The 24,469-nt window shown below is 34.5% G+C and overlaps 1 protein-coding gene across 1 annotated transcript in view; it reads left to right on the forward strand.

Moving 5' to 3' along the window:
- The window catches only part of CNTLN (centlein), a 190,513-nt gene that overhangs the window by 140,692 nt on the left and 25,352 nt on the right, over positions 1-24,469 (forward strand). Inside the window, exons 18-22 of the mRNA XM_061360342.1 lie at positions 13,852-14,016; positions 17,257-17,354; positions 19,062-19,188; positions 20,754-20,891; positions 21,219-21,404. Coding sequence (XP_061216326.1) covers positions 13,852-14,016; positions 17,257-17,354; positions 19,062-19,188; positions 20,754-20,891; positions 21,219-21,404 — 714 coding nt within the window. The remainder of the gene's footprint in view (positions 1-13,851; positions 14,017-17,256; positions 17,355-19,061; positions 19,189-20,753; positions 20,892-21,218; positions 21,405-24,469) is intronic.

Consider the following 24,469-nt stretch of genomic DNA (forward strand, 5'->3'; position numbering starts at 1 on the left):
AAGGTATGTTCTCAACTTCAGTAACACTTCATTTATCTGTGGAACTGAGGGAAGAAATGTGTGTACTTTGTAGAGCACAGCTGATCATCAGTATTTTTGTGATGAAACCCAGAATGCATTTAATGGTGCTGTGAAATAAAATGTAAACATGGATGATAGATTTAAGAAAAGTCAGACCAATATTTTAAAAGAGTCTAACTGAAGCCAAGGGGGAGTGTTATAATGATGTTCAAACATCAGGTTATAAAGAAGAGAAATTCTGAGGCAGAGGAAGAAGCCATCACCATGCAAGACGTACAAATAGACTCATGGCACGGGGAAAATGGATAATGAAATGGAGAGAATGACCTAAGATAAATGAATGTTCCACTGTGTGCAACAGGAACATTAAAAGAGAATTAGCCTTAGCAGAAGAAATAAAAAAAGAAGGAATAATAGCTTTTGTGGTGTGATGTACACAGAATTTAGGATTACACTGCTCTGGTACATCCCTTTAGAGTTACTGATTGTGGAGCTGAGAGGAGGCTAAAGCCTCATACAGGTAATGCATAACTTGGTAAGGTAAATTCAGTACAGATAAAGGTAAATTACAATTTTTTAATATTTTTTTCATATTCTATTCTCTACCTATAGGTTGGAGTGTAAAGAAACAGTTTTTTAGTGAGGTAGTAGTGAAATATTTAAAGGAGAAAGCTTTTCATTTGAACTAGGGAGACAGTCAGATAATCTTTTTTAGTCAAAATCTTGATAAAAGACTCAAGCTGATACACTTCATTAAAGGCTTGGCTTCCAAAGAATAAAAATACTTATTTTTCAGATTATTGTTTGCAATAGAAACTTTGGTAGAAAAAAAGGGAAACTAAATCAACAATGAGAAACAAATGAGGGGAAAGCATTCTGATAAATAGTAATTTCAATTAAAGATCTACAGGTGCTGCATTTACTTGAAGACAGAAATTTTACAAGCTTTGTCCCTGGAAAATGAAGTTAAGGTAATCATCAGGAAAGCTAAGCAGCAGGAAACGTAAATTTCCTTTACTTAGGAAAGAAGGCCTATGTCGAGGTCTGAAACTGCAGTTATGATGTTTATGAGGATTCACAGTCTCAAGACTTCTACTTTGAGTAGTTTCCCTGAAGAAAACTTTTCTCGTAATTTTGATAAGAAGGCATTATTTGTAGCTTAGAGTGCATTTTATTGCAGCCCACTGTCATACGTGTTACTGTGTATAGTTCAAAAGGCATTTTACAGTAAATTCTTCAAGATTACAAATATTGGATTGTCCTGACTGTATTTTTTTTTCTGTCAAGAATTGCAAAATTTTAGTTTCGCTTCCATTTATTGTAAAATTTTAGTTTAGTTTCCATTTCTCAACTGCTGCTTTGTGATGTTTGTTCTTTCCACAAGGAGTTAAAAACTTCTGTATATATACAAATACATATTTTCTTATTTACATACACTCACTGTATGTAAATCTCCAGACTTGTCTTTACACTGGGAGCTTTTGTAGTAGACAATTGTGTGTAAGGTATTCAGTTTATATATGTCAGATCCTCCAGGGTCACGGTTTTTGCCAGATGAAGCACTTTCGATTTTGAGGCTGATGAAACACAGTGCTATTATTGATCCGTGCATGACACAGCCTGTACCTCTGCTGCCAGAGTGTAGCAACATTTATCCAGGAATTTGTGAAATGTCACTCGGATCATGTTCATAAGGTAAACTGCAAAAACCAGGATCCGAGCTGAGAATCCATGAGGAATTGGACGTGACTCTCTTATTCCTTCGTCCTATCTTCTAGGTCAGCCAAGTGGTATTTGTTAAAACAACGTCTGTGTTTTGTATTAGGTGTTGAAGAAAGTATGATTATCACTAGGAACACCCTGTACAATATAGTCCTACTGTTGTTTTACTTATTTTTTTTAGGTCACTTGAAAGAGCAATATTTTAAGTTAGTTAAAGTGATCTAAACATTGCAAGTCTATAATTTCTGTTGTGTTTGTAGAAAAATGACAGTTCCTGTATGGCTCCAATCAGGAAACTCTGTTTATATTTCCTAAAGGATTTTAATTTTTCTTGCTTCACTTTGCCTTTGGGGATGTGCGGCAATAAATGTTTGCCATTAGGATCTCAATAAGCAGTGGCCAGAAAGGGCGTGTGACTATATTTACACATAAACCTGCCAAAATGCTTATATTTAGAGGTTTGATTTCTTTATAAATTATGATTGAAAAAGGCTGTGCATTTTTTTTAGTATCAAAAGCATGTCACGTAAAACATGCAAACTAAGGTAAATAATAAAAAAGCAAGCTTTTATGTCAAGTCAAATGTGACTTTTCCAGATATTTTTTGTAAGTAGTGTTTCAGCAATAGACTCAGTGTAATCTGCAAATGGATGTTGCACGTTCTCCTTAAAAAAAAAAATCGTTTTAAAGTTTAAAAAAGACACAAAAAGATGCAATTCCTAATTTCAGTTTTGGTTTCTAAAGTAATCTGAAAGTTAGCCGTGAAGGAAAAAAACAATTATTGTGATACTTGCCAACATTTTTCAATTCTAAACATTAAAATCTTAAGAAAAGTGTCTTGATTTTTTTATTTAAAAATCAGTTACTAGTTAAAGCAAGAAGAAATAATTTTTACTGAAGTTAAAGATTTGAGCTTGGCCATCTTGAGGTTTTTTCCCACGTATAACAAGGTTTTCTTTTATTTCTATAAGAAAATTTCTGTAGTTTGAATCCCACAGACCAAGTCCAGATTTAAATGAAATATCATTCGTGAGTTACCACTGAAATGTAATTAGCCTCTACTTTTTAAAATGTTCATACTTGATGCATGTATTTTTACATGTTATCCTTCCCTTTACAAGATTGACATATGTGAGATGCAAACTCGTAAGTTCTGGAAAAGCAAACATTTCAGTTGATTGGTTTGTGGGGCAGGGGGGTGGCTTGCGGGTATGTATGTTTATTTAGCAAAAGTCCACAGGTTGGACAAATACCAGTGTCTGTTTCTCAAGAACTTGAAAATGGTGTTACAAATCATGAAAGCCACCTGTTTGTCAATCTGCCACTCTTCGTAGTAAACCATTGCCAGTTTGTCAGGCACTATTTCTTACAGGGAATTTCAGAGAGGGCATTTATTTAGCTACTTAGCAGTTAGCAGTGTCAAGGCACTGTGAGATACTGTGTCTTATTTCAGACACCACACATAACATACACATACTGGAGGGGGGGGGGGGATGGGACAATTCTAGGTTTTGAACATGTTAAATATGAGAAAGAATTGAAGGAGTGTAATTAACAAAATCTATAAAATAGCAGATCATTAGTAAAGACTGAAGAAGTGTAATAGCCAAGATAGTTTCCCAGTCCATAAAAGATTGTTTAAAAGGACTAGTGGTCAGTATGTGCTTCCATTTCCTTTAAGGAGAATAGATTCAATTTTTCAAGAAAGATGATTTAGGCATAAGGCAAATTTTCTCTCTGAGGGCACTGAAGAACTGCAGAAGGCTTCCAGGAGAATCTTCACTGTAGTTCAGTTTCAATTTTGCACATGCGGTAAATTTAATGCATTCATGACATTGTTACCAGTCTTTCTCTTTTGTCCTTGTTTTTATTTGGAAGGACTATCTGTTTTTTTTTCTTCTTCTTTTTTTTTTTTTAATTAACTATCACTAGAAGAGTTTAAGAGTTTGAAAAATGGAGCTAGCAGCTAGTCCTTGCAAGTCTCTTTTTATTTCCTGGAACACTAAATTCTTCTTTTCTTCCATGCAGCTTATGACTCTTTGGGTTTTAGTGAGGTGTATAAATGATCAAAGAGCAGGACCATAGCAATAGCTCCCACATCTTGTCCTTGGGGAAACAATGTCAGAAAAAAATACTTAGTCCCAGAGTTCTTTTTAACTCCTCCAAATTTCAGAAGAAGAATCTTCTTTACTAGTTCAGCACTCTTAGGTCTCCTGCAAAGCAGAATTTTCTTGTGTTTGGCCCTATTTTCTTACCGATTCCAAACTGAGATTTCTTTGTCCAGTTTACTGCAAAACATTTTTGTTAGAGCCTGCATCTTAGTCCAGCTTTCTCACTCTCGCAATATGTTGTTTAAGCTTGTATGTTCAAAGTTAATGCCCGTACTCTGTTGTCCTGGCTACTCCCTTTCACTGCAGGAAGAAATACCAAAGAACACATCCATAGCCAGGAGCACAAAGAAGAGCAGAGCCATTCTTATGACTTTACCAAGGAAGATGCATGAGCCTTCCAAATGCATTTGATTTTGGTTTTTGTCATTCTAGGCATAAAACAATACAAGTCAAGAACTAAAGTGTCTTCAACAACAGCAGAAAAATGTTACAAATTAGAGTACTTAGTAGACAAAAAAATGGTATCTGGAAACTGCACCTGAGATTCTTTTTAAAAATGGTTATTTACAGAATTCCGTCCTTGGGATTGCCCTCATTTTTGTCTTACACCCTAGTTATTGCAGACAGTGAGTAGAGGCTCACAGGATTCTTTGTCATCCCTGCAGAAGTCACACACTATTACTCTCCTTGTAACCTAAGAAGAGTTTTTTTGGTTCTGCAGCCAGGTTAGTTTGCCTAAAGTGCCTGAACCTCATGGTCCAGCTACTGCTAGAGGAGGTAGAAGTATGATTATACTTCCTTACTAGTGCTTTGCACCATATGACCTGCTCTGCAAAAAATTCACTAGCAACTGATGATGATCAGGGGCTGTTACCATAGCTTGTGTCATGTTTAGGTTAATTTTGCATCTCTCCGTGGTACTTTTGATGCTTAACATGGCAAGAGCTTTGGTTTCTTTCTCAGTGTTGGAGATTGTATGACTAGCCATATCATGTCACAGGGTTCGCAGGCACTGGAAGAGGATTTACTCTTCTGTGGCGGAACTGGTCTGCCTGTGCAGTTTTCTGTTTATTCGTAGATTCAAAGGTGGTCCTGTGGTCTTTTGCTATTATGGACACCAAACAGAAACGTGTGACTTTGTCTACACATATATCTCAGTGAAGCAAGGTGAAGAGAATCACGCAAGTGCTAAGAGACAGCAGCTGTAGATGTGGTTCAAGCTGGGACACTGAATTGCAGAGGTTAGGCACAATGTTGTCCTTAAGCTGTTCATGTATGTGAAAATAATTAATTGCCCAGATGAGTCATAATATTGATAATAATCATGATAAAGGGAAAGTATATTTTAATTTATGCATTATCTGACAACATGGCTTTTGCTTGTGATATTCTCTTCAGGTATTTAATACGTAATGTAAGGAGTACTTTACTCAAACTGTTCATTTATGCCTGTAATTTTAGCAAGGGTTCCAATGATAACATAAATTACAAATTAAAGATAAGGCTGTGGGGGGTAATTTACAAGAATCCAGGGATGAATTCTCACTTTAATTTATATGCACCATTGTAGTGGTGATTTTTAAATGCAGTCCATTATTTTGAAAAACATCCTTGTCTTTGCATCTTCACCACAATGTCTGTCGTCAGCTTCCTCATACTTCTCAGAAGTGGCTAGTAATGTGCCTTTATTTTCTTATCTAGAAATGTAAATAATACACTAATATTCACACAGTATCACCCTTATATGACTACAAAAAATCCAGGAGTTTTACCCTTTCTTTCAAACTCTGTGTTGTGTACTTCGACTTCTGTCCTCCTCTGCCAAGAGCATGAGAGAAGTTTTCCTAAACTCCTAAGTAACTAACTTTGCTAATACAGTTTGTACGTAAAATGCTTTGCCTGTACATAGCTGTCTACATGAAAAAAAAAAAAGAAAAAAAGAAAGAAGCTTCTGCAGATACTTTTTCATCTTTTGTTAATATCTGAAACAGTTACAAATTAGATGTCTGAATAATTATGTAAAATTAAATATAGAGCAACCTTGAAAATTTTGTCCCTTGCATACTGCAGCTCACTTCTTGTACCTCTAAGGTACATGGGGTTTAGTAATTTTTATCTCAAAATATCACTTATATCACTTCTTCAAACCTTTGTATCTTTTAGGCATGTTTTCCGTAGGTTGATACAAAATTGTTGTTAGCAGCTGAAAAGTAGATTTAAATGTACAAAACCAACACATTAAGAGGAGGCCAGAATATGGGAGATAAAGCAGTTTTCCCTACAAGCGCAGAATACCTGTCTGCTTGTTTTTGAGATGCAGCAGCGGTATTTCAGTAGAAAATGGTTCATTCTCTTAAACAGATGGAAATGAGGAGATGTTAAATTAATATTTCACCATTCTTTCAGGTGTTTTCTTCCTTTCTTGTATTTTCTTTTAAAAATAATTTTAATTTCCAAAGGTATAAAGCTGTATGCTTTGGAAATAAGCAGGTAAATCAAAAGAAAGTTTAAAAACAGTCTTTAAAATAGCATTTTCATTATGATTTTTTTCTATTTTATGTGAGCTATACAGAAAACAGATGGAAGCATTATTAATTTTTTCCCCCAATGAGTTTTAGTGCAGCATATTTGTATGTGTTATCTGAAACATATGAATACTTAGTATTGCTGCTGTTAAATTCGTAATGAGTTGTAGGGATTGTGAAATTCCCTGACTGGCTCTCATGCAAGTAGTTCATTTGCAGTGCTTAGATGTGTTAAGATTAAGCAGAGGGAATATGGCAAGCACTATCCCTGACCCTAGATGAAAAAATCAGATTTCTAGCTTCATGAGTTTGCCCCAACTCTCATGTTTGCTTAAAATCAGATAAATACTGTTCAACCCTCCAAAAAAACTTTGCAGTAAGAACGAGTCCTAACTTTAAAGGATTGCATGGATTCTGTGTCTATATTCTCTAGTAATTACAAAGGTGTGGAAATCTTAGGGCAAATTTTGTGCATCAGATGGAAGTCTTTGATTATATATAGCAGCAGTAGTTACTGTGCACAGGCATGTTATGTGTTGGAATACCTAAGTCAAGTTGTATTTGTATAGGTAACAGTGGTGGTGTTACATGGAAACACTGGGTTTGGACTCAAGCCAAATCCTCACAACTGGGTTGCCATAACATCCAGATATTTTCAAGTAGGACACAAAGTTATGAAATGTCTCATTTTCAGTTGAATTGAAATTTATTTTAATGTACCATGCAGAGTCTGTGTAGATATTAATACTTCTAATATGTAAATGTATAAGATATAGTATAATATGCTCTCAATATTTTTCTTTTTAAGAAATATTAATTTTTTTTAAGTTATATAAATTTTGTCTGGAAATGTTAAGGCGTTATAGATAAGGTCATGCACATCTGTATATTCTGTCAGTTTGCATCTCTGCATTGGAAATTCAATCCCTACAAAAATTAAAGCGACTAGTTGTGAGTGTATCATCGATCATAATGAAATTACTTATATAAGTAATGTTACGTTCATAGTTAATAGTCCTTATATTCCTTTTAAATTTGCAAGGACAGATGGAGTGCTGCATCTATTTAGTATGAAAGCACGATAGTTTTCTTAATATGTACAGAAATTAGGCATGGGATACAGCAATATTTACTCCTACAGAGACATTAAATTAAAGTAGTAGAAAATGCAAGCTAAAATAGGACTGCTTCAGGTCAAACCCCTTCTATTTGAATTGGTGTTATCATTATACAGATGGCATTTCACAAGCATTTTCATAATTTAATATATTATGATATATATATAGTATTACCTATATTATTACTTTTTTCTTATTTCTCATAATTTATTTGAAAAATCATTGGTTACAAAATGTGCAGTTCTGTACTTAGGCTTGTCTATTGTTTATAACAGGAGATTTTTTTTTTTAATTGGGCTCAAAATGTATTGCTCCAATTCATTTATACACAAGTGTGTTTCTCTAGAATAGATGCATGTGCTCTGGTATTGATCTATGTGGTATTATCATTCTTTAGAAAAGTGAAAAGGTAAAATAGAACAAAATTTAAAATGGACCTGCCTGATCTGATTTTATTGTTTTATTTTATAAGATACTATAGTTAAATGTTATAATTACTGGGTTTTATAAGGTGTAGAAGAAATTTATCTGTAAATAACTATAAAATAGCTGAATTAAAATTACAAGTAAAACATTTGTTTATGAAGTGATACACAGTAAATAGCCCTTTGTAAAAGATGATTACTCTTGATCAGTACTATCACATGAATAAGAAGATATTAAATAACTTTGATAAGAGTTTGTTCATGATTACAGCTCTATTCCCAATGATAACTGAATTTATTATTTATATGTGTGAAAGGGCCATTCTATAGATAACAGTGTAAACATTGCTTTTATAAAACTGATGAACTCCAATTGTGTTACAGTGCCATTATCAATAGGAGAACTGTTTTTTCTTAAGTAAAATACTTGAGATGAGAAATATACCTCTTATCTGCATGCTGATGTCTGTATTTCTCTGTTGGGAACTAATTTAAACACTTCATGAGAGATTGACATTTTCAGTGCCTTAAACATTCTTAAAAGCTGCTTTGTTCATTGCAAACCATATTTAGTATGACCTCCTAATAATGTAGCGCACCTCAAGTGTCATGCCTGTCTTTACTATGCACACTGGAGCTGTGTTCATCTATACTAGACAACTGCACTTCAAGGAAAGATTATTTTTTTTTCTTGATAGGCAATTAGCAGTAATTAGAAAGATTCACTTCAGAACGATGTCAACATGAGATTGTTTTAAAAAGTTGAATGTCAGTGGCTTTAAAGAAAGGTTTTTTTCTTCCCTGACACACAGGTATGGCATTTGAAACGTGAAATGTTAATTTAACTTTTCTTATTATTATTCATGCACAATATTATTTTGTCATTCAGATACTACACTGACAGAGTGCAAAGGGTGTTAAAATAGTGCTGCTAGAATAAAAAGCGGATTAATCTACCATTGGCCAATTAGCCAAAGGGTACTTAATGGTCTCTAAAGGATACTGAAGTCTAACAACTAGCTAAAGCACTGGCAAAAAGTCCTCTGCATTACCTTCGTTTACTTGACATTTTGTGAAACAGCTGCTGAAAACTGCATTTGGCTGAAAAAAAATTTAACTCATTGATAAAGTAAATTGTACTACAATTTCAGAAGAATATATGACAACTTCTACGTTTTATAACTTTTTCTTGCTTTTGTGCATCTTTATTTAAATTTAGGGCTAGCATATTACGTCAAAGATTTAGGGCTAGCATATGACGTCAAATCAAAGATTTTTCTGTTTCGTATTTTTTCTTCATGTCTAGAATACTAAGTGATCAACCACTTACAGCGCTTGCATGAAAAAAAACTTTCAGTGCAGATTTGGAGTTATTTGCCTTTATATGATTCACAAGAAGTGTGGAGCACAGTTGGTGTTTTAGTCTGTTACGTATCTTTTGTATTTTCAGATAGCAATGTACCATTTTTAGTAATTTCGGTTTGGGTTTTTTTTGTTGGGTTTTTTTTGTCTGTGACCCATGAGGGAGGTTTTTCTTGAAGAGAACAAAAGAGGGTCAGGATCAGAGGGACTGAATAAATTTTGCCTTGGATATTGTAAATAGATTTATCATTATTTTGTAACATTTGATAGAGTGTGTAAAATTATAAATACCTGACTATGTGCCTTCCAATATGTTTAGGAAAGTTCTGTCATGGTTTATGTGTGCAACAAGTACTTCTTATCCTGGATATACTTAACAATCAAGCTAAAGCTGTGACAAAATAGGATTTAAGATGAGCAGAGTTAGATTTTGAAATAGACCTTGGTACAGGATATTCATACCTATTCATAGAGCAAGTGTATTCTATTACCTGCCAGATTTCTTAGAGAAAAGGTAAAGGAATATGTTGACTATGTGTCTCTTACAGACATATAGATGCACATTGTAATGTTTCATGTCCCAGGGTTTTAGGATGGGTGGCAAATACTAATTTTAACAATCTGAGGGTATTTATATTAGTTATGTTGGATTACTAAAGAAATAGTAAAATCAGGTAATGCTATTGCTTAAAAAGGGTTTCAAGAATACCTGACTTACAGCCCATTTTATAATTTTGCCTAGCATACTGTCATGGTTTAAGTCCAGTCAGTAATTCAGAACCATGCAGTCACTCGCTCACTCCACCCCTTCCTCTCCCCAGCTCCTGGAGGGATGGGGGGGAGAATCGACAGAATGTAACTCCCACGGGTTGAGATAAGAACAGTCCAGTAACTGAGGGATAACACAAAACCACTGCTGCTACCATCAGTAATAATAATGATAAGGGAAATAACAAGAGAATACAACCGCTTACCACCCACCGATACCCAGCCCGACTCTAGCAGTGATCTAGCCCTTCTGGGTAAGTGCCCCCAGTTTATATGCTGGACATGGCGTGCTGTGGTATGGAATACCTCTTTGGCTAGTTTGGGTCAGGTGTCCTGTCTCTGCTTCCTACCGGCTTCCCCTCCTCCCTGCCAGAGCATGAGGCTCACAAAGTCCTTGATCAGACTAAACATTACTGAGCCACAACTAAAAACATCGGTGTTATCAGCACTGTTCCCAGGCTGAAAGTCAAAACCGCAGCACTTCACCAGCTACTAAGAAAGAGAAAAATGACTGATACTGCTGAACCCAGGGCAAATGTATTCTGCATAATATATTCTGCAAATACAAATGTATGGAATCATGTACAGCAGGGGCAGTGCCGTATGAGCCACCACTAACAGAAATTTTCATACATGCCAGTTGCAGGAGGAGGGTGACTGAGCTAGAAGATCCTCACAGGTTTGTTGTGATGCTGAGGAGCAATAGGCCATTCTAGGAGCTTCCTACATTAATTCATTGGGCCTTCCATCTTTCTGAGCAGAGGGCTTATGGTAAAAAGTATTGCTGAGTCACTGCAGGTTTTGCATCGACTACATAGAAACTGGGATTTCATCACTTACTCCTTTGTATACAGCAGAACGGAGTGTCATGGGTATACCAGGAGCAGGGAGATTAAGATAGATGGATTTTAAAATATTGAATCTATACACATCTGTTAAGCCAAAACACTCTGGAGGAGGTGCAGCAGAAAAAGGCTGCTACATGGTGGAGTAACAGCAGTAGCCTGCCTTTACCAACATCTGGTCTAGCTGGTGTTTATAACTTTCATCATGGTGACCTTTTCCCCTGCAGTAAATCCTTTTTACTCTGTCACTCATAATTCGTGTGCATGGGAGAACACACACAAACTCCCACCATGTCTGAAAAAGAAGCAAGAGGAAAAAGGCTTGACCTAAAACTCAGTGAGTTGCAGCAGCATGATGACCTTGATTCTTGAGTAAATACAAGGAATATCTTTTAGGTAAAAATATTTTGCCTAGGCTAGGGGGCTGTTTTTCACATCCTACATAGATTTATAAAGAATTTTTGAAGAATATATTGCAAATAGAAGAATAAAGCAAAAAAATTATCTACCCTGTAACATCATTTACATTGTTTCCAGAGCAGTTAAAAGACAACCTTCTTGATACTCCATGATCTTAAGGTCCGTTCCAACCCTAACTATTCTATGATTCTATATCGCTGATTTCAATTGCATGACTGTCTTTGTGTTGGGGAGGGGAGGGGTTTGTCTTGTAAATCCTACACTACTCTCACTTTACCCTGCTAGTTCTGATGCTGTTTCTGAATTCATGGATATTCATATTTGAAATATTTTTTTACTACCTCCTAACTTAAGTAAATTCTGTGAGCAGTGTAGCACTGTCGTCTTTGGCATCTGTCCCATGAAAGCCCTTTCTTTTTCAATATAGTTGCTGTCATTTGGGGGAATGTAGCCACTGCAGTCATGGCATTTTAGACCAGATGCATTTTGGCAGCAGCAGTATCCTAAGAAACTTGTGAGAGTCACAAGCTATCTTGGGCAGACATGGGGCCATTGCTAATTTTAATCAGAGATATTGATCTAGCTATGATTTTTTTTTTCCTCTTCTTTTTATGAATAATTTATTATAGAGACACTGAATCATGATGTTCCTCATGTAGAAATATTGGCTATACTGGACAAATTAACCTAATCCTTATATCCATCTATATCTTTCCATACTACTACTGGTTTTTCTTATTAAAGTAGACTTCATTTTGTCTTCTACTGAAATAATATTGTGAGAAAATATATATTAGATTAAGGAATAGAAAGTTAGAAAATGCATAAACAGTATCTTATTTAATAGTGACTGCAGGTGCAGAAGAAAATGGAAAGATTAACCCCCTTTACTAAGAACTTGTCTTAGAGATATGGATAAAATGCCCATTTGCTTTAATAAATGCACTCAAGTATGAAGTACTGTTAACGTGGATACAGGATTCACTTTCTTGTATCTGTGATATTTTTTGAAGTTAATGCAAAGTCTACAAGCATTCTCATTTAATTCATAATGGGAATAAACATGAACATAAGCAGTTTTATTTGGATATATATGTGATCTTCAGATGATTAGTATATAAACACAGATGACGTGTATATAAACAGGTGTATAAAGAGTTTTTTTCCGCTAAACTCATGTAGTATAAAATTTGGTCTTGAGTTGAATAATAAATGCTTGGAAATAGAATAGTATCTTTAACTTTCACCCATGGATTTTTGTGTACCAGTATATAATTGGTCATATGTTTAGTCATTTCGAACTGCAGCATCTTCTCCAGATTCTTATGGTTCTTCACAAAGGAAGGGTTTTTTGCCCTTTGAGAGATTTTGAATTACCATTTTGTATAATTGTTTCTTATGTATAATTGTTATCTTATTATTCTTTGGAATAATAAGGTAATACAGTAGTTACCCTCTTAAGGAGCCAGAGTTGTTAGGCCATTGGTGGCTCTGGCTGACTACAGATTCATGACAGTTAACCACTAGCATAAAGATTATTTCAGGTCTTCATTTTACAGAAAAAAAAACCCAATGATATTTAAATTAAAACAAATACTTAATTTAAAAGCTTACGTCTATACTGTGTAATATGTTGCTGCAAAAATCAAGTCTTGTCAGTTGTCAATCAAGTGCAACAAGACTGAGAGTTTATTTGCATGTTATTTGTTTGAACTAAATCCCTAGCAAGCCTTGCCTGCTAATTGGACTTAGCATTTATGTTGCTAAATGAGAAGCGTTTTGGCTGCAGTATAGGGTGGTAAGACCTACCCAGTGGAATAAACAACTAACATCTGTTATCCTGTCCTGCTCCAGCTTGGCTTTTACCACTTAAGTACCTCAGCCCTAGAGTCAAGGTTATGGAATATGTGGTTCTCTGGCTATGGTGCATACATGTGAAAGGGAAGAAATAGCACAACATGAGTACAGATCAGCCAACCAGAAGATATTTAGTGCAGCTGGTCCACTTTGCTTTAACCTCTACAAGCCCTACAAATATCAAAACAAAAGCCAAGAGAAAGCTGTATGTTCTATAGCAGTTGTCAACATAGCAATTCAAGTGAGCTTACAGTGGTCACCATTAAAGTAGATTTGACATTTAACCACCTTTTAATATGCATTGGTGGTATTTCTTCATGCTCTGTGTAGAAAATAATTGCTGAATTCCAGGGAGGCTCTAGGTAAACAGGTTTTAACAGTAACTGCTGTTACAGTTTTAGATGAGAATTTTAGCCTGTCATAGCAACAATACCAATGTGCACAGTCAAAATTAAATAAGCTTGCCTTAAAAAAAAAAAAAAAAAAAAAGCTTGTTTTTCGCGGTAGTCTTCTCTTTCCTGCCAGATTTGATATTCATGTGGACTAGAAAATTCAGCCAGTGGCTGTGCAGTGTAACTCCTTTTATCTATAGTGTTTCATTCTTCTTGAATTCCAAACTGGAGAAACATCTAACTTTTAGGATATGATTGTGATTGTTTCTTCTGTTTGTAAAACAGGTGCTGACCTCCAACCTGGCCAAGTGGCAACAGGAGAAGGAAGATTTACAAGAAAAATTGAAGTTGAGAGAACATCTGTCTCTAACTGCTGGAAAGAGTGAAGCCACACCAGCTCATTCAAAGAACATTGATTTAGAGATGAAACAGCTGCAGTGCAAACTAAAGGTGACAGAACAGATTGTCTAGTGTTGAGAATAATTCATATGAACAGTATTTCATAACTGGGTCAAGCAGGTATACATGTGCACATAGGCTATCATTTATGTATCCTAGCCAATGATTAGCAACTTAGGCCTTAGGTAACCTTTGGTGTTAAGTAAAAATGTAGTCATAAGGAGGAGAGTTGAAAGTTATAATTAAAAAATTTGTGCAGATCAAATAAGCCAGACAGGGAGGCTTGCTGGGTTTTCACACAATGATAAAATTCATCTTGTTGAAAAATGCTGTGGAATTACTTCAGTGAGAAGTGTGTTGAGTCCTTGCTTCCTTTGAGAAGGAAATAAGCAACAGCAGTGTCTGACAAGAGAGCAAAACTTTGAGTTGATGGGGGAGTTCATATAATGTAACAGTGTTGTGTTGCCTGTATTTCAGTACTATTCTTGTCTTCAAGAGACATTATTTTTGTATTTGTATTTTTGCAGATTAGCTGGTGGGAAAATGCTAACTTGTTGATGATGCCATTTTTCAATTTCAGGTGATTCTGTTATATGCGGTTGATGTAGTTGCTGGACTGTGCTGTTGTGGGAGCGTTCTCAGCGGGTGGCCTGCGTCAAACTTATTAATTCTTCCTCTCTTCTCACTGGAGGAAATATATGTGCAACTGAATGTTTTAAACTTAGGGTTTTTTCTATCATTTTCTTTATAATATTTGAAGAAAGATAAAAGGTTAAAATACTGCAGTTTCTTGCTTCTAGAAGAAATGACACACTTTCAAGTCGACTGCCAAAAGGCCAACTAGTAGAAAAGGCCATATTACATGAGTGGCATAGATAATCCGAGTACTGGATTAGCTGTACTAGCACATGAGACGGGTGTAGTGCTCAGATCTCTTAGCTGTTGATGGTAATCATGGTATTACAGATCTTGGCTATAACACACCGAGCTCATAACATCAATATTCAGGGATTAGTAAAGGTAGGTCACATTGATAAAGAGATGCGGGCAGCAGGGAGTAGCCCTGTAAAGGCACATAATTCGATCTGCCTTAATTATGAGAAAGATCTTGAAACCATACATGCTGACTTCTTGAGTGTTGATTTTTAGATTTGGAGTTGACTAATCTGCTTCTGTTGCTGGTGAGTGGTAATTCCTGTTAATTAGGGTTATTCCTTTTGGATGAGCATGCTCGTTATCCAGAAACCTAGCAGTCAATTGCTCTATGGAAGTAAGAAAACTAAAAAATGAAATCTTTGTGTGTGTGTGTGAAACACTCTTAAGAGTAACATGTCTGCTACATGTGAACTGCAAAATACATGGCTGAAAAATCACAGGGTTTTTGTTTCTGCGGCAAACATTTAGCAAACATATAGATCTGATGTCAGAAATACTAACATGACTTCTACTTCTTAAAAGATGTATTATATTTTTATTTAAAAATAAACTATGTATAAAAGGCTACATTTAGAATAAGCATAGTCTGTGACCCCCCATATATGAGTTAGTAAAATCACTAGCTGCTGAATCGCATGAGAGTTTTGACTGTAAGAGCCTGAAAAGCTATTTAAATCAAGTTATTGAAATTCTTAGCCTTGTTTTGATCTAATAATTTTTCAGGAATTTAAGTCCTCCAAGTATTTTTAGCACAAGAAATTGGCAGAAGTTGTCAACTACTGCTGCAGCTATCTAGCATACTTAAAAAGGGGATGCAAAGTTATTTTCCTAAATGGCTGAATGTGAAAGTAGCAAAAGCTTTACTCATAGCTCAAAATTTCAAAGCGCCTGGTTTTATTAGTCAATCTTTTTTATTCAGAGCTATCTTTGCAGTATTTGTTTATGTTATATGTAACGATTCCTTGTAGCGTTGCCAGTAGGAAGTGTAGTAAGTGTGGGTGGTGAGTCTGGAAGCAAAATGCCATAAGCATATGTCTTCACCTCTGAGCATGTGCAGAGGCCCACCTAAATATTCAAATTCATATCTGGTGTGTAAACCATCTAACTGGGTGCTGTGCTTCATGCTAACAAAGCTCAACAGCCAAGTCTCAGGAAACTCAGGAATATTCTGCTAGCATGCATTATTTTAACAATTTTCTGGTTATACCTCGCATTTTAATAATAGTAAATAGACTAGACAAGTTATTAAGAACAATATTTTACCTCTAACTATGCACATAAGAATACACACTCCCCTTGAAGTGCACACAGCTATGTACAATACTCCCATTAATGTTAATAGGTGTTACAAGTCTGCACTGAGCAGAGAAATTCTCCTGAAGTATCTTTGTTTACAGCATGTCTGATCTGTTCGCTTACTGTTTATACATAATGAGTAAAAAACTTTAGTGGCTGAACCTGCATGCATATATGCACACATATGTGTGTGTGTGTGTACACTTACACATATGTATCTTTTGGAAACACCTTTGGGAGTTCTGAAATATCTGTAAGTGATGTGTTTGAGCTGCCATTTTCAGCAATGGCATTCAATGCATATGCTCAGTTCAGATTGCTAAAATGGCTACTTAGTTAAATTTAGTATTTTTATTTCTATGGAGTGTTTCAGTTGTTCTGTATTTAAATCTTATGTAGATTAGCTGTGTGTTTGCATGGATTAATTGAGGTTTTCTTTTCACTTCCTACTATATACAATGAAGAAAGGCCAACAACTGTGTAATTCTCCTTCACTGGGATTACATATGCCTGAAAGTTAGGATCATACCTTTTGGTTACTGATTTGTGTTAGTACAGCCAAGTTTGTGCTGTTGAGTTTCAAGGCACACAAAAATCTTGTGGATTTTCTTGTATTCCTAAATGCACATCATGAAAAGGAATAATTGGAAATAATCTACAGATGTAGCCCCCTTGTGCTGTAGAACTATACCATTCAAGGACATGGTTCATATGAAGATCCAATTTTATTTATCTTGTTTTCTGTTACCTTTTCAGCTGACCGGGAAATGTGGTGCTGATAAGTGAACTGGGCTTGCAGGTGTACTGGCAAGCATCTATTAATCATACATTATTAGAACAGTGGAAGAGTACTGATGTTGATCATATTTGCCAAGGAACATATTTTTACTTAAGTGTTGCTAGAAAGTAAGAATGCTGCTTTTGTACCAATTAATTTCTAAGAACATTCACAAAATACGTGGAAATTTACACAGCCCATTATTTCAAACAATTTTACTGTTGACTGCTATAATATTCAGTGTGCTTTTTTTATTTATATTTTAATACTTTTCAATGTAGAATTCGAATAATGAAATCACTAAGCAATCAACCACCATTAAGTCACTAAAAAACGAAGTCCAGGAAAAAGAAGAACGCATTCAGGAGCTACAAGCAAAGTAGGTTCACTCTTCTATCCATTGTGTTTGGTGCCACCCAGTGGCAGCTGTATAATTGTTAGAACATTATTCATAAATAGAATTTTAAGAGAATGTTTTATTCTTCTTTTTATTGCAGTCTTGCAGAATATTACGGGGTGGGTTTTTTGCCAATTGGAGCAGTATATGCTAAAACTGCATTTTGTGTAAACTGATAAGTGATTAGCTAGCCACAGTAGTATCTGTATTGCAATAAGAATACCTTCAATCAAAACTCAGACTCTAGACCATTTTATCCTTGATATAAGTCTAAATGAATTCCTCAGCACTGTTAAACACAGTCTTTCAAATACATTAATTCTTTGCCTCGGGGCTAAGAGGCATGTCAAGGTTCAGATGCTTAAACAAGATTAAACATCCAGTCTTGAATTCATAAAAACTTCAAAAGGAAAGTTGTATTTGTTTCTATTTTAATTGATTAAGGTTTACTACTTATTTAGATATTCACATGTATTGTTCTGAAGTATGCAACTGAGACTTTTGTTCTACCTATTTTGCCTGATATAATGCTAATCTTTAATTTTAATTACAATTTTATTACTATATGAACATAAGCTGTTACTATAAAAATGTAACCTATCTGTGAATTTGTCTGCGCCAGAGTGTAACTCCTTCAGTCATTTTTTATTTGTAGAAAGAATGCAGTTTACTTACCTGAAATTACTTCATATCAAAAAGAGAGAACTATTGAAATTGTTAAATTGTCTGCATTTTGTATTTTCTGTTTTGAAGTGAAACTGAATTTTTCTACAAAAAGACTTAAATTTAAAATAGAGTTACTGGTTACCATGCTTCCTTTATAAAACAGATACTGTATTTTACATAAACTGTAAGATATAATCATCAAAATAACATTAATAGTATAAATGTGAAATAGAAATTTTAAGATGCACTCTTTCTCTCTTTGTTTTAATATGGTGTTAACATGCTATCAAGAATGTTTTATTTCTGAACATATTATCATGCATTTTGCTTTCATTAAAAAGAATATAAAGTCCAGAAGTCTGAACACATTTAAGTATTGCTTATGTTTCTGTTTAAAATACTAATTTGTATTGTAACGATGGAGGCTTAGTATAACGGATAATTTTGTAATTGAGCAGAGATTATTTTGGAGTACATAAGAGTTTCATTTTTTGAGAAGTTTCTGAGAAATGCTGGTGTTAATTCTAGGTTTTGCAGGTTTTAAGAATTATTATGGAGATGCAGATTTTTCATGTATTTCTCAGTTGAATGAAAGGAGACTGCCCCCTTTCACTTTTTTTTTTTTATTAAATAATTATGAAACTGGATCAGAGACATTTAATGAATTAAATTACTAAATTTTATGTGTTCAACAGGCTTTTTGCCATTTTTGAAAATACCCTAGGAAGAATGATTATGATTTCAGATCAGACAAGTCAGTGCATATACCACAGCAAAAAGCAAATCACAAATTAATTGGATATTTAGAAACAGGTCTGTTTAATAAGAGACTTGAAATTGGTTTTAATGGTAGAGAATAGGGTAAATTGCAAGAAATGCATCAGTCTTTATTAAAAAAAAATGTTCTAAAGCTGTGAGAATGATAATTCTTGTTCTGCATTTATACTTCTTAGTTGTTTGAAGTAGTTCCATATTAACAATGTTTTATAACAGTGACATGCAGTGTAACTTTGTTCCTTCTAGGATTTCTCGATTAGAGAGGGACCTTAATATGAAAAGACATTTGATAGAAGACTTAAGGTCTCGCCTAAAAGCAAATCAAGAAAATGAGAAAACTTCTAATGAAAAATTACAAAGTCTTGAGAGAAAGGTACTTTTTTCTTGCCATTGATAGTTTTAGGAAAAGCAAAAACTGGTGGATTTGCAGAAGTTATTTCAACACGCTATACTAAATCAATATATTGCTTTAAGCAAACAACATACAGTTATGGATGAAATTCCCTCTGCTATAATTTGTATAAAATCAGTATATGGTGATAGTTTAGATGCATTCAGCATAATTGAATATATGTTCTTAAGAGGTATAATTAAAGTATTGAGAACAAGGAGTTGCAAGGATATGCTGTAAGGAGTTAGATTTAGTTTTATGCACTGTTTGTGAAATGTAGTAGACCTGAAACAAACGTGATTTTACATGACATATGCTAATGAAGTCCATGCACCTCTCCTGCCTATAGTAGTTAAATATTTTAATATGTTGTTAATCTATTTTCTACTCCAGTGTTATGAATGATTCAGAGTTCTTAGCTTAATATAATTGTCTGTTGTATAGCAAATTATTTTCTGCTGTGAAATTCTAGGCTGATTTCAGTGAAGCTAGGAGAACTTGTATATATTTTGGCATGTTTCTGTGTTATCCAACCAACTTACTGTACTTTGGCCTTTAAAGCAAAAAGACTATGATATTTGGTTGAGAGGTTATGCAGCTTATGACCTCAAAATAGAGAGAAACAATTTACTAGTTTGCTTTTGGTTTCCTAGAATGCGGGTGCTTGCTGAATATCACAAGCACTATCTTTGCTTGCAGTTATATAGCATTTTCAGTTCTAGAGAGAGCTGCTGTCTTACGCTCCATGGCAAAGGTACAATGTTAGTAAGAAATCTGTAGCCAGAGAGTGAGAGTTTAAGTAAGCAAGGGAGCTAAAGTAAGAAACAAGATAAATACCTGGGTTTGGTATCAGACAAAAGATCTAGACTGGTATTATATACTTTGATGTATTTTAATGCTGTTCTTTGAGTATTTTATGTGCTGCATTTCTCAGATTCCAGAGAATCAAATTCTATACAATAATTTGATTATTCCACATGGAAAATCACCTTGATAAATTTTGCGTTATCTGCAGCAGAAGATCAAAGAAATTCCCTGCTACTCAATATTGTCAGGAAAAAAAATGTAATTAATACTGTCAGAAGAGCTGAATGATTTTCTAGGAGCATTGGTCTCTTTTATTTTACCCAAAATCAGTGTTTTCATTGTATGGCAAAATGATAATAATTATCTAAAAGACTTTACAGACTATTAACTTGCAAACAGTTACCATTTATTCATCTGAGTTTTGACTAATGTTTTTACCTCTGATAGAAAAAATGAGTGGAAGTTGTGGTTTGCTCCCTTTTGCAGGCACTGTGACAGCACAATTTTCATAAACAAATCACTCTGCACATGAAGAATTTTTCTTTACACTTAATACAAGTCAAAACTTTATATAACAGGATTGTATGCAATCTTTGTTAAAGACTAATTTCAGAAAAAGGTCTTTTAATCAAATTATTTATATAATATGTGCAGTATAGGCAAGCCTAGTTTTTATTTGATTTTCATTTTTAAGTTTTGTATCTTAATAGAAAATTGCTCTTGTCCATTCATTATTTCAGGCAAAGGCACTGGCTGAAGACTGTTTGAACAAAAAAACTTCCATTGACTCACTGAAACAAAAACTTAATGTAGCTACAAAAGAGAAGTCTCAGTATGAGCAGATGTATCGCAAGGCTAAAGACGAGTTGGAGAAAAAGGTACATATAGAGTTATATCTCCACCTCAGAACTTCATACCTCACTTTCAAATGGAAAGTTGCAAGGTCACCAGCTTAGACTATTTAAATACAGAAAGGGAAAAAAGAGCAGAATAATAGTAGTGTATTTTTCTGATTTAATTGTCACGTCACTGAAGTTTAGAGACTGAAACATGGATGTGATGACTGAAAACGAAATATTTTTTTCTGTTGAAATTACATTTTATGTCTTGCAAATAGAAGGCTGGATTGTTGCCTCATTTTTTTGTGGCACATGGATATTCAGCTTCTATTATATCACTTTCATTTCTCTGCGAATATATTTCAGGATCACAAGGTTACCAATCTAGAGAGCAAAATGGCTGAGACTGAATGTGCCATGACTGAACTTGAGACTACTGCATCTCAACAACTATATGGCTTGGCTAAACAAAGCAGACAGGCTTTGGAAACTGTACAGAAGCAGCTGCTGCTCACCAATGGCAAAGTAGAACAGTTCATGACATTTGTGAAGGTTTGAGATTTGATTCTCTTTTAAGCGTTTACCTAAATAAAAGTATTCTTGAGTGAAAGCGAAATGTAAAAGGTTAAATGAGGGTAATCTTTGGTGCATTCCCTGTTCTGGAACAATTTTTGAAGTTCCTGCAGCTCAGTTCTGAACTGATCTAAACAGGAAGAAGAGTCAGTGGCTCTAGGTATCTTTCCCCTAGACTTCTGAAGATTTCCATTATTTTTATTGGTTGTCATGGTGTATATGGCTTCGAGTGTACTTGTTTCCCAGAGAAAAATGCTTAGTTATGTAGCAAATTACTCTGCCAAAAAAAAAATTCCTGACATATTTAAGAAAATAATTCGTATCTGTTGATTAGTGTGAATTATCTCATTTTCCACATTCATGTGCTTTTTATTGCAGAATTATTAAATAAGGAAGCTTCTATATTGCAAAAATTGAAAGTAGTTTTAAGAGCAGTATATAGAATGTTATTTCCTTATTTTGGTTAAATACTTAATAATCTTCTACAGTGCATCACACAAGAATACTGTGTCTGGTTTATACAGACTGCTTCATCATACTACTTCAGTATGTAGTTCTATAAAATGACTAGTCTGGTTTGTATCTTAATTTTGAAATATAAATATTACTTATTTTTCTGAAATATGCATTAGTAACTAAGAATTGCAGTGCCTATTCAGCATATATGTATCTTGAATTTAGTATATAAATGTATAACCCTAGAATAGTTAGGGTTGGAAAGAACCTTAAGATCATCTAGTTCCAACCCCCATGCCATGTGTAGGGACGCCTCACACTAAACCATGCCACCACCGAAGGCTTCGTCCATCGCAGCCTTGAACACCGCCAGGGATGGAGCAAGTTTGAGTTTACACAAGTTGTCTGAGCAAGTCAGATGGTATCTGAAGTAAATAGTAGTGATATTTTAATGCACTGTAAAAAGAAAGCATATGTAGTTATCTCTTCATTAGTAACTTTCCAACGTGAATTGATATTTAGTAACTTAAGTACTTGTGCATTTTACCTTCATTCTGTCATCATCAGATAACAAGTCACTATCTACATGGCAGTTTTCAGACCTGGCATTGGCCTAAAATGCAAAATTCACATAAACAGGAGACTGAACAATGTTGAATGCTCTTTAAATCCTGAATTTAAAGAATTTATAAACTAAAATATCTAAGGTGAAAATGATGTTTGACTTTCATGAAAAAAATGTGCCCATTATTTAAGAAATTAATTATTTGGGGTTTTAAGTTTGTGATTAAAATAAGGGCTATATTCTGCTTGCCTTGTTTTGTAGCCCTTGGGAAAGTGGTGCAAAACCAAACATTGTGCTCTGTGATTTAGAAGTATCTTGCCTGTTATTGAACAAACTGTTATATTTTCATGGAGGAAAATGTGCTTTTTTCTCAGAGTGTTTTCTCTGAGAGTTAAAAAATGAGGGAGTTAAAAAATGAGGGCTCTTTTCACAGCTGCATGCTTATTTTTGGCAAAGTATGGGAAAGCCTGAATTAATCTATTTTTTTTCATGAAATACTGCTATGTTATTGACAGAGAGGTGCAACTCAGTCTCCATTCAGACTGCTATTAATTTTGAATGACTATTGAATAAACTACAGTAGCGATTATAGGCAAAAGAGATAGACAAGTGTCTTCCTGTCGATATTTTACATACTTCCAAAATGAAGAATTTTGTCAAAAACTAGAAAATGAGAAAGTAAAAGATTTTCTATTCTCAAAAGCAGTTTAATGAGGAAAATTGCCTATTAGCAACTATTATGATAGTTCATTCATCATTGAATAAGACAGTTGCCTGTCTAGTTACCGTATTGATCTAAGGTATGTGAAAAGAATGTTAATATGTAGTTTCTCTATAAATAATAACATTTGGCTAATAAGGCTAAATATGTAGTTTCTTGCCTGGATAAAAGAATATGCATGCATATTTGAAGTAGCATTTTTGCTGACTACTGTTCCCCTGCAGAATGATCTTTTGAAAATAAGATCTGTAAGTTCCTCAGTAGACTGCTTCATTTAGTTAGGTAGTAAGTATTTATGGAAAAAAATATAGTTCTATCAAATCAGATTTTATTCACAGTATAACACTATAAAAAACATAGTAGAAAATCCTCCATGTTTCTGTGGAATTTTGTAGTATATTGAGTAAATCCTTTTAAAATACCTCTTACATATCTGTTGCTATAACCTACATAGGAAGGTCGAGGTGGCACAGTAAGTGGTAGTACTCCTTCCTGCACCAACTTTTCCTTTGAAGTCTGCTCTATCTCATTCTTCTCTCTCCTTCCAGGTAGATGTTAGTTTTCCCGGATCTTGGTCTTCACTCAGGTTTCAGTAACTCAACTAAATAAGTTTTTCTCTATAGAGATCAAGTTTAAACCATCTGTTGCTTAACGTGTTTGATATATTTGCAAGACGCTCTTGTCTTTGCGTGCTATTGTGATCACCTCACAAGCCTTACTTGTTTTTCTGAGTGCAGGTGTAATCTTCTCCTCATTAATCAGTTAAGTGCAGTTACTTTTCTAGCTGTTCCATGTCTCTTGTGACATTATATAGTTTTTTTAACACACAAAAATTAAATCGTTTCCATGTTGCTAATTAATAGTTACAGCTAATTATAGGACAACAGAGAAACTTCAAAGAAGAGACTGTGGCTCTTTCTATTTATAGCAGACACTGTTACTTGCCTTTAGAGTTATTGACAACTGAGAACCACAGGATCTTGAATCCATTTGGATCAATATACGAAGTTTCAAAACCTGGGGGAAAAACCTCTGATACAGAACACTGGATCAAAGTAGAGGATTTGATGATTTACTGCTTAAGCACATATTTGTAATGTACAATAAAGCATTTCATTGCTGTGGAGAGCTCAGTTTGGGACAATTACACAACTAACTAAAATTGTTTCTAACAATGGTGGAAGAAATAATTACAGTCAAAAGTTGCTGTATCCAGTATAAGTCATTATTGGACTTGGATAGTGATACAGGGATCAGGTACTATGTCTTAAATTACATTCAGTGGGAAACAACAGGGCACCT

Source organism: Neopsephotus bourkii, unplaced genomic scaffold (assembly GCF_033783945.1).
Source record: "Neopsephotus bourkii isolate Nb327-2 ecotype Australia unplaced genomic scaffold, CSIRO-AGI_Nbou_v1 NB_1020, whole genome shotgun sequence".
NCBI classification, from domain to species: domain Eukaryota; kingdom Metazoa; phylum Chordata; class Aves; order Psittaciformes; family Psittacidae; genus Neopsephotus; species Neopsephotus bourkii.